General features: G+C 38.5%; 1 protein-coding gene across 3 annotated transcripts; it reads right to left on the bottom strand.

Annotated features, from left to right (window-relative positions):
• Nucleotides 1–690: 690 nt before the first annotated feature.
• LOC107042157 (sentrin-specific protease 1) lies at nt 691–7409 on the bottom strand. 3 transcript variants are annotated; one of them, XM_015263068.1, is made up of 13 exons: nt 7218–7409; nt 6065–6660; nt 5349–5451; nt 5141–5275; nt 4947–5051; nt 4747–4869; nt 4536–4673; nt 4368–4454; nt 3652–3882; nt 2375–3117; nt 1884–2119; nt 936–1147; nt 691–773 (listed from the first exon to the last, which is right to left on the bottom strand). In XM_015263068.1, exons 6-10 carry the CDS (start codon nt 4840–4842, stop codon nt 2743–2745), a joined length of 927 nt encoding a protein of 308 aa, XP_015118554.1. In that variant the 5' UTR covers nt 4843–4869; nt 4947–5051; nt 5141–5275; nt 5349–5451; nt 6065–6660; nt 7218–7409; the 3' UTR covers nt 691–773; nt 936–1147; nt 1884–2119; nt 2375–2742. The 3 variants fall into 3 exon arrangements, with proteins under 3 accessions (XP_015118554.1, XP_015118552.1, XP_015118555.1); XM_015263066.1 differs by having other exon boundaries at nt 936–2119; XM_015263069.1 differs by lacking the exons at nt 5349–5451; nt 6065–6660; nt 7218–7409 and having other exon boundaries at nt 936–2119; nt 5141–5342.
• Between the last annotated feature and the right edge of the window lie 3928 nt (nt 7410–11337).

Raw genomic sequence — 11337 nt, 5'->3', positions numbered from 1 at the left:
TTCTATTTCAGCCATTATTCGAGTAGCCTAGGTATATTAATCCCGAGCATGATAACCCGCTGTACAGAAATATGTATGCAATCGGGAATGATGAGATTTTTATATTTGAGGGAAATGTGTTACAATTTGCTATGCATGCCACTGTAAAACTCTATATGGAAAAAAAATGCAGATTTGGGGTAATTTTATATTTATTGAGGATAATAATACAAATTATTCTGAATATCAATGAAGAATTCTTGTTAGTGGAACAATTTTCAGACTTTCTTAGACTGGTCCTTCTTCTTTACGAGTTCATCTGAACCCCAAATCCCGTTCCAATATCGACTTGGGAATTTCCATCAGATGAATATCATTATCCTCCCCAATATCCCCCAGACTGAACGATGGAACCGCCTCGAAGGGAATCAGATGAGTTCCTTCAATGAACTCAGGAATGCGTGTGGGTGTCAACAGGATCCAACAGGGCCCTCCCCCAGACTCCAACTTCTTTCCCACCAGCAATTTCTCCTGGAGAACATCCCCTTCCTCCTCGCACCAACCATCCACATGGTTCCCTTGAGCAGCAAGAGAATTCAGAACATATTTCAGGGATTCAGATTCCCTTGTAACAGCCAGAGACATTCGTTCCTGCCTTTTCGATCGTTCTCACTCGTCCTCTTCATGACAACCAGAAGGAAATGCTGTGGCTGCAGCTCCATAATCATCTCCATCAGAATTATAACCGTTCATCTGATTCCCAAAGCATGCCTAATTATTGTAAAGATCTTCATCTGTAATGAAATTCGAATTATCTTCAGTATTTTTAATAATTCCAGGTGATGGCTCATTGGAGATCATGTCCAATGTCGCCATAAGGTTTCGTTTCACGTCTTCAGGGGTTTTGGGACTCCTAATGATTTTTTCAGCTGATCCTGAAAGAAGTGATGCCTTACCAGAAAATTTATTCCAGTCTCTCGAACTTCAATGATTCAATTCTTCTCTTTTTCGATTAATTTTCCTGGAGTTGCTCTCGATTTTTCCACTGAATTTGGTTTCGAATGGTTTGAAGGGCTAGGTTTGATGGGGGATTTCTCGTCGAACACTTTTACAATTTTTTCTTTCAATATATTGTGAAGAGATGGATTGGGAAGTCATCCTCCATACCCTGGGAAAGATTTTAAGTGAATTTTAGAATTCTGAGGAGCAAATAACTTTGGAAAAAAAGAATTGACACAGAAAAACGTTTTTTTAAGAAATTCAATCAGATAATAATTGTAATGTACAAGTTATTTTGTTGCGATTTTTCCTATAAAAATGCTTGAGCAGGAAATTTATCATTTCTTCTCCTTGCGTTTCGTAATGAGAATGAAGAAAAAATAGAACGGGAAAAACTAGGAAAATTCATGTTCAAGAATTTTTTACAGGAAAATCACAAAAGAATAATTAATATATAAAAATCACCACTGATTGATTTTTTACATAGGTTTAATGTTTAAGGGCAAATTTCAGCCAAGAAAAATTTCATCAAAATGGATTTATTGACACAAACTCCAGCCATTTGTGAAAAAAATCATACAAGAATTGATGAGCGCAATAATATTTGATCAATTTTGAAAAAGTCTGGGAAGTGAGTTTGTCTGTTGTTTTCTTCAACAAAAAGATGTATTAGAGTAAGCCTTGGATTTTTGACGCATTTTAAATCATTGAGAAAATCTTGTGCAAATCAAGTTTTCAGAATCGATTTCTATAAAGTTATCGAGTCATGGAGCCTCCCAAATACCTATAGTCGTACTGGAGAGATTATAGTCTTGGTTTTCAGAGGTGGGAGACGAGGATGTGAGTGGGAATTGGGTAGAGTGGGGGTAACTCTGAGGACTATAATCTCTCCAGTACGACTGTACCAGGATCTTTCTCCATCCTCCTCACCCCTTCCCTTATTTCCGGGAAACTCCCAGTCTCCTTCGACGCCTCCATCGGAGTGATTGTTGTCATTTTCATGATGACTTCAAGAGCATCAGTTACGAAGCTTTTGGAGGTTTTCATGCAGTTCATGACGGTATTGAAACGCTCTCCATCGGTTTGGTGGCGTAAGGATTTGATGTCGATCAGCTTTTTTACAGAATCGGAGTCACCGAGCCTGTGGAAAATATGTCTTTTGAGTACTGGATTTTTTTTCATAGAGTCGAGGGGGGATTAGCAGATAATATTGAGGGTTTGGGGTGGGGTCGAGGGTTAGAAGTGTTACATATTATTATTGACCGTTCAGTTATAAAATTTTGGATGCGGCATGAGTATTCTGGGGATTCTCATGGGGAACTGTCGGTTATTCCACGGATAATGGTACGGTGAAAAGTTTGATCGGTTGATCACTACTGAGAATAAGATCTCTTACTTTTTGGGTCGTCTCAGTCGGGTGTTCCGACGTTGATGGCATAAATCTGCCAATAACTTTCGCGAGGGTGTTCCGTTAAGAGCAGCCCAATCAGTGCTTCTGTGTTGAGGTATCGAAAGCATCGAGCTACAGCTTGTCATTGAATCCTTGGGCGACGATTATTCTTGTCCACGCCATGTTGATTGAACATGAAAAAATGGTAGCGGTGAGGTGGCTCTGAGGACAACCTCACAATCCTGAATGCAACTGTTTTGCCGTGCTCAATAAACAAAAATCCACAGTGTGTTAAGTTATGCTGATAGTTATCAATACATTGATTGATCGTTTCGGTGAGTTTTTCGACCAGCATTGGATCGTCAAAGCTGCCCTCACCACATTGACCGATGATATTGATCAATGTTCACAAGTCTGTTGAAAACGGTGAATCGGGTGCAAAGATCTTCTACATGGAGTTGATCCACTTGTACATCATTCCGTGATTTGCATTCCACGTAATAACGGTCACCGTCGATCAGGATTGTGTCCAGAAGATTTTGCGAGACTGATTCTGTCGATTGTGCCATTATTGCAATCCAAAATGTTGATATTGCCGTACATTGGGCATTAGCTCTCCCTTGAGGAAACCGGCGATCAACCTGATGGAAAGAAGCAGCAACGTGAAGGAAAACATCTCTTAAATCTGTCACCGAATCTTTGGTGGGTTCCGCTACTTTGGCTCGCGATACAGCTGTCTTCTTCTGCTTCTGGAATAATCAACAAATTGACATGAATCAATTTAAAATTTCCCAGTTTTAGATTGAAATTTTATTACAATTATATTGCAACACTATTGACAGTTTTTCGAAATTTCTCGTGCTAATTTTGAATAACTATTTTCAACAAATAAGCCAATAAATTATCATTCTTTTATATAAATCTTCAGCATAAATTTACTTATTTTATTATTATGATTTTTGTAATGAAAAAAAAAATACAAAGGAAAAGACTCTAAAATTTTATACCCAAGAATTTCAATGGAATAAATGTCAAGATAATAAGCCATATTGAAGAATCACATTCCAATTATCCTTTTTCATCAAATGTCTGTCACCTATTCGCCGAGAAAATGGGTTGAAGTTTTCACTGGAAATCCGCAAAACCAGTAGAATATTAATATAATTCTAATGGGATTGTTATCGACATTTAATAGAACTCCCAAGCGAAAACGCCAGGTGTTTCTATGATGTTTCTATGGGTTCTATTTTCAATAGGTTGATATTACAAGTTTCAATACATACCAATGAACTAATGGGCTTTGGTGGTATTCGTCGTTGACTGCCTGCTTTCCTGGAATCTAATGGCAATAGTCGAGATGACAGTTGCGAGGTAAGTATTTCCTGTAACATCCTGGCTCGTATCTGTGGTATGTCATTTGATGTAAAATCAAAGGACACATTTCTGGTTAAGCACTCAGCATACGAGCAAAGGAATACACCGCAGTCGCTGAAATTATTCTGCTGAGGGATGTTCTGGAATCAAAACGTTGGTGTAAACATAAAATATTTCAATCAACCCAGACATAGTGCAGAGAAAGGCGATAGCCATAGTAAAATCATTAAAAATAACTCTGGGTGCTTTCCTGCCATTTCTGGGCATAGAAAAAAGAAAAAAGACGAGTGTTTCAACTATCGACGACGAGATTATTAGTTTTTATACAGATAATATGACAATACGATGGTAGTGTAAATGGAAGCAGTGTTTCATTATTACTTGTCATTGATAAACCTCTGAAATACTTTAAGAAAGAGTTTGAAGTTCATGAAACAACAAAAAAATAAAATTGATAGATACTGCGAGACTGAACATTATTCAGTTTCTCTCACTCAAACTATTGCCTGTCTCAGAACTTAGTTTAAGATGAAAAGATAAAAGTAAATGTACTGATTATTGACTTATCCCGTCAGATAATGTACAGGCAATGATTTCCATGATTAAATTATTTGTCACTACATACTTTCGCATTAACTTTTCTCCACTCTGATAAAAACAGCTCCTTATGTTTGGTCTGATTCATTTCATAAGCGAGATATTGGAGGATTATCTGTCAACAGAAATCGGATATTAGTTGGAACTCATGGTTAATGATTGAATAAAAAATAATGTCAGGCTACTGAATACGTACATCCATATAGGGCAGACTTGTGCCACCTAAGCTGTCATAATAGATGATACACTTTGATTTTAAAATCACCACACATAATGACCAATGGTTCGATGAGTGCATGGGTATCAATAACATCTTTTTGCTGAAGATATCAGTCTAGAGGGAGAAGCAGAATTGAATGTCAAGCCATAATAAATAGTATACCGTGAGTAACTGTATGTTTATGTACCTGTCGTGTCCATTGACCCACACTATCATATAAAATGAGTAGTTGTTCAAAGAAGAAAGTGTCATATGCGTGACCCGAGCCTCCACTTCTTTTCATAATCAACTTTAGATAAGCACTTATGATCTACAACAGATGAAAAATATACATAATAAATTGCCCTACATTGAATCGAGAATCACAGTTCGTCTGCAGATCCTTACAGCATCGTTGAGCTAGTTTGTTGATAATAATGTCTTCAGATATAGTACATACAGCATGCCCTCATCCGTGAGAATTGGCGTGTTGTCATCTTTTCTCAGCCAATCCTGTCATTTAATCAAGGGGAAAATGATGAAGAGATTTGTGTCATAGATCGCACAAAAAAGAGATATCTTATTTGATTATTTCAACGTACTTGCACAGTGTAACAAGACGCTTTTTCAGCTTGTGGACATTGTTGAGGCCCATCTACATCGATGACATGTTGGGCTATTTCGATCAATGGATGGTCATCCGCAATGGTCGTTTTGTTGCCAGCTACCTTCTGCAACTACAATCACAACCCTTAATAGTATGAAATGTGTTAGGCGAGTTCGAATTACTTATATCATTTGTGGTTTTACGTGGTATATAACTCATCTAAGGAGAATCGTTGCTGTACAGAGAAGTTCTCACGTCTTGGATCGGTCTCGCAAGGTCGCTGTCTGCAACATCAGTCTTAAAGACCTGGAAAAGTAATTTATATGTAAAACATGAATAAGCTCAGTGCTGAGGCGAGTTTTCGAAATCTCATTGTCAGATACAGGCTTTCAACGGAGATGGCGAATGCACCGCAGAATCTGTTTCAGACTAGAAGAAGAAGTGGAAAAATTTCACACACAAAACTGATAGAAAAACCTAGCTAATTTGATAGGAAATTCTATTGAAAATTCTATTAGTTTTGGCCTTTTCTATTGAACGATTACGCAGTTTTACTGCGTTGTTTGTTACACAGAAAGTCCAATAGAAACTATTTTATAGAAAGAGTCTATAGAATCTTTCGATACAACTTTTTCTATTGAGATATTTTCCATAGGAATTCCTCGACTGAAAATTTCTTACAGTCTAAAGTTCTTTACACTCTATTTTTCTATTCAATTTTTGTCGTAAGTGAGGTGGGGCAAAGTGGAACGTTTGTCATCTCTCTAAAATCCCAATGTTTATGTTTGCAAGTAAATATATCCCCTCTATAATTTTATGAAGATAAATTGATGGTTATCGATAGGTTACAGAAGCGCCTGATAGCCTTGATCATTTTGCTGTGGAATTAATCATACCTTTATACATTATCTCATCTCACCTGTTCTGAATCACGTTGCGAAAGCAATGATCTGCGTACAGGTCCTCCGAAACTCATTCCAGATTGATCGATACATGACGACTGAGTGCTCACAGATGAGAGGGCCTCACATTCTAACGTAGGTGTTGTTGCGTGGAGGTTTACATTATCTTGTCGATGCTTGGAGAACTGATTTGCATCCTCCTCACCAGTTACCTCATTGGCATAATTTTGGAGCATCCGTCTCTCAGTTTTTTCACAGCATTTCCTCCAAATCTCTGGAGTTACAGACTCAAGAGCTTGTGCCCACATTTGTTCAATCATTTGGTGAGAGTAATCATGGTGATAGCCAAGTCTTTTATCAAAATTACGTTTCCCCAGGCCCCAAACCAACTCAATGGCATTATAAAAAAAATGGATGGGGGTAGTCGTAGTATACGATGATGAGTTGTTGTCTTTATGAATTCGTCTAATTCATATTTGATGGGTTTCTTAATCAGGCCACACAGAGCGAGCAATTCCTTCCTCGTCAGTGAGGGATCCACTTTGATACCCTCGTTTTTCAACCATAAGGTCAGCTCGTCTTTCTTCCAACTTGAAGAGGGGTTCTTCTCAATCTAAATAATTCAGATAACAATATGGATATCATTCAGTTTTGTTCCACTGTGAGCTGGACCAGAGAAGAGTTGGGCCAAGTTGGATGACAATTGATGTCGAAACGATACAGATTTGATTTTTTTCTCGTTTCTATCACGATTTCCATCCAAGTTGGCCCAACTCGTTCCTGGTCCAGCTCCCGGTGAAACAACCAGAGTGAAACTCTAATCAGGCTGAAATAAGAGACTGGTCAGTAAAACCTGCTTTTGATCAGATTTGGATATAAAATCTAACACATGTTTGGATCCATGCCTGATAAAATGATAGGATCCGAACTCTCTGATCAGTACCGGATCCTATTCGGATTCATTCAAGATTAGACTGATCAGAATATGATCGGAATTCACTTCGCTACATTGGATCCAGATACTCTGTTTACAATCTTACCAGAGCCTGATCCAAAAGTCTAATCAAGAAATTGTGACCAGTATTGAATCCAATGTTGGACTGAGCAAAATTTCCACTCAGGAATGAGCATTACAAATTAAATGGGGGAATGTAAAGCATGATGTTATACCTGTACGCTATGGTAAGGTGCGTTATCCATAACAATCACGGTGCGGCGTTTGAGATTCGGAAGTAACTGCCCAGTTCCATTCTTTGAACTTATCCCCGTTTATGTCTGTATGATAATCAACAGCTACTTTGGAACGTTACCAGAACGAGTGAAAAGACATGCTCCCGGCACAAATCCGTCTGTGCCCCCAGCATGACAGATAATCCATTGATCTCCTGTTGACGTAGTTTTGACTGAGCAGCTGCGCTTATCATCGTCCTGCCAATCCTTCATTTTACCCGTTCCTGTCTCCCACGTCCAGCTCTCATCGACATAGATAATGTCCCAGTCACCATCGTCAAGATATTGTTTCATTGCCTTCAGGAATTGTATCCTGAGATAGATAATGTGAGGGTGCTGCCTAAAATTCCGAGCCCCGTCTCGAATTTCATACTTGAAACCCATATCATGAAGGAGTTTGGTAAATGTGTCCAGCCCACCATGGAAAGCGATTCCTTTCGTCCTGTGTCATCGGATATATAATTAGGAATAGAGGAATAATGTGCCAAGGTTCAATCTGAACAAAGTATAAAATATATATTCACGAGACTAATATAGCATTGGAGAAAAACCGCAGCCGCAAATAACTCAGCAAAATAAATGACACATAATTAATCGTCATGTTTGTGCCTCACGATTTCCAAAATATCAGATGCAGTTACGGAACAACCTAAAATGAAATGAACGGAATAATCAATGACGATGACCATCCAATAATCTCCATACATGATCGACTACAAGCAATTGAAACAAAACTGCAGATATTTACGTTGTAAGGCTTGATCGTAGATTACTTCACGAATCTGTGATTTAACGAATTCATCCACTTCTCGCTTAACTTTCTTTTTGGGCCTTTTCTTTCCTGGAGTAATAAACTGCCTGCCGCTGTACCCAACACGAACGTATCGCGTCACTGATGCATTTCATAGCATTCGCTGTTCTCTGTCTAAAACATGACACGTAAAAGCAGATGATACACTCAGAAAATAAAATAATAAGCATATTTTTTTGAAAAACATTCGCCAAAAGCCACATAATGGGATCCACTTATAATCACATCTAGTCTGATAGTGTGCAAATTCGAAAGGAAGAATCTTTGAGAGTCCTTATCAATTTATCAAATCTCAAATCTGTTCAAGTGATATTTTATGCTAGAGGACTAGACTGCCTCAGAATTTTTTTTTTTGTTAAGCTGAAGCACTTACGCTTATTACGTTCTATGGTAACTATATTTTCCACAAACCAGTTAAATTACCCATAAAAACTATGATTGATAAAAAAAATGCATTTACAAAGTAAAAAGGGTTGAATTTAAACTTTTTGTGCTGGTGGGGTCTTTCAGCTGGGAGATGTTCGTTACGACAAATAATCCAAGACGCAGGTGAGGTCTTAGATACGACCGTCATTATTGTTGTCCATGGCCCTGAAACTGACATATAATATTGAAAAAAATAAAAGTAATAAGGTATGGTATGTTATTATATACAACGCAAGTTTTATTATTGAATAAGCTCATCATCGAAGGAAATACGATAAAATCTGCGAGATCCATTTCCAACGATTAAATCACTATGAAAGTGAACTAAAATACCACATGTGAAACAATAGTTACTCCTTTCACATCAATTTTTGTGCTGAAATTAGAATTTATCGTGTCCGCCCCAAAGTCTTTACGTATATTATTTTAATTAGGGCCAAACAACCCAAAATTATATTAATTAATTAATTATGCAGAAGAGCCCGTATTACCTCACATTACCGAAGGGACGTTCGATAGTTCTCGCAAACAGATGGAGATTATTAACTCTCTATCAATTGGGACACACTGAGGAGATGATTCAGAAAAACGAGGAGATCCTGATGAAGTCCTTAAGGGACAAGGATTACGAGGTGCTGACAATCACGGATAAAGTAGACCTCGATGAACATCTCATAATACTACAAGCAATCTACACTGGAGTAATGAGGGATGCTGCGAAGATCAGGAAGCTACTAACTGATGCCAAGAGGTCGATATTGAATACCGGAGTCTTTACTGAGACAGGGTTAGTCACCCTTCTCAAAACAGCGAAGTTACCAAAGGGTTTAAGTGTCCCCTTTGACCTCGAAGTAAGCGGAATGTATAAAATGGGGGAGGTATCCACCGTCAGTGTACATGCATTCGGATTTAAAATTATCACCTTGGAGGAAATACCGCTGGTCAACTTTCAAGCGTTCGAGGTTTTGCTGACGCATGGAATTCCTGTGCGGACAACGAACGGGTATTATTCATACCTGGAGGTGAAGAACGAGCTTCTTGTGATACACGGATCGATACAACAGTTCGTGCCAATGACCGCTGGACAATTGAATCACTGCAAGACAATTCGCGTACAATAATTATGCACCGAATCTCTTCCAATTCAAAAAGTAAAAGATACGAGTCTATATGAGGTGCAAATTTACATGAGTCCTGAGAAGATGCCTGCTACATGCGTCGTGAAACACTTGCAGCTTTAAGGGCTCACCCTCATAAAAATGAGAAAGGACAACGCATGGTTCTACGTGACCCCAGAATCTGAGGGAGTAGTAGTCACCTGTTGTGACAAGGAAGTACGGGATATCCTGTAGGACTCAGGAATCCTGCGAGTCGAGGACTTCTGTGAGATAGTAGCAACTGACTTCACTATTAGAGGCACGAATTCACACGAAGTAACATTCAATGCTCATGTTCACCAAAAATTGAACTTGACATTGGATGACGTCACCATCACCCAGTTAGAACAGCGAAGATTTACCCTGAGTGACGTCCAGCTGACCAATATTGTCGGGAACATGAAGGAGCTGGAGGGGCTTCACGTGCAACTGACAGTTGAGAAAGGAGAACCTTAATAAAATACGGAAGAAATTCGATTATCGAGAATTTCTCACGCACCCTTCATCGATTTTCACCGGAGTGATGGTAATCCTAGCGATCATTCTAGGGCTGACCCTTTACAACTGGTTTCGGAAACCATGGCCAGCGCCTAGGCGGGAAGCAACGAACTTCAGAATACCATAAGAATATATGCATTGTAATGAATTGTAAATAATTGCTGTAAATTGTGTCTGTTAGGTATTGTGTCGATGAGATAGGGTTAGAATGGAAAATTTCTAAGGGTACTAATTTTCTTGTCTGACGGGGAGGAATGTTATGCCCTAAATAACATTATGAAGTCCCTCTGTTGATTCGAATACTATGAGAACGCGAAAGTGGCACATAATATCCGAAACAAAACAGAGAATGAAGAAATATAAAATAACGTCGAATATTCGTGCATTAAATCCACCTATATTCGATGAATGTAGATAACTGGGGTGCAGCGTCAGCACTTTGCGCCTCGACGACTGGCCTTCGCGCGCGCCGGGAGACATCAGCCGATACGTCGCAGGTTTGCGACGAAGAACAATGACCTGATGCAATCTAATCTACAAGGCAATAAAAACCCGTGAATTCGTTCCCTCTGGGCGAGTCATTCGACAAGTTTTTAATTACCTTCTTTACACTTTGTACTCGCCTGATACCCTCAGTATCAGACCGAGTTCTTATTTATTTAATAAATAGTTAATTAATCGTTCAAAACCGATTCCCAATAAAGAACATTATTTCTATTATCTACTCGCGTGTGATTAATCCCTACATTGAACCCATCCGCTCGGGTCCATAACAGATTAAGTGATTGGAGAATTAAGAGTATATTATAGTCATAAAAAGCGGATGTGCAAAGTTTTTAAGAGGTGAGTACGTACAGGAGTATATTGTCGACGGAATTACAAATGAGCATCAAATATACACCCGGGTAATTAAAATGAATTAATTGAGGTTAGATGAATAAAGAGGCACGTGTAAAACAAATAAAATTAGAAGTGAATTTAGGTCAATCGGAAGAATAGTGAAAAATATAGAAGGTAGAATTAACAGTTAATACGAATTTTAATAAATTCACGTTTCAAATGAAGTTTATACAAATAGCAACGAAAAAATTAGAACCATGAATGGAGACAAAGACAGCATGAGTCAACTCGAATGTACAGCTCTAAGCGTGTTTGGTAGATGAAAAAC

Source organism: Diachasma alloeum, unplaced genomic scaffold (genome assembly GCF_001412515.2).
Source record: "Diachasma alloeum isolate Michigan unplaced genomic scaffold, Dall2.0 Dall_scaffold_00427, whole genome shotgun sequence".
In the NCBI taxonomy this organism is placed as follows: Eukaryota; Metazoa; Arthropoda; class Insecta; order Hymenoptera; family Braconidae; genus Diachasma; species Diachasma alloeum.
Note: the sequence above shows the minus strand (reverse complement) of the source record. Positions and strands in the feature narration are given on the sequence as shown.

Bases quoted from the DNA above. Each gene is read 5' to 3' on its own strand.
- LOC107042157 (XM_015263066.1), bottom strand. From the start codon at position 4,842: ATGAAAAGAAGTGGAGGCTCGGGTCACGCATATGACACTTTCTTCTTT. The intron at 4,674-4,746 runs GTACATAAACAT...TTCTCCCTCTAG, and splicing joins TGGGTCAATGGACACGACAG to ACTGATATCTTCAGCAAAAA. The intron at 4,455-4,535 runs GTACGTATTCAG...TTCTGTTGACAG, and splicing joins CAAGTCTGCCCTATATGGAT to ATAATCCTCCAATATCTCGC.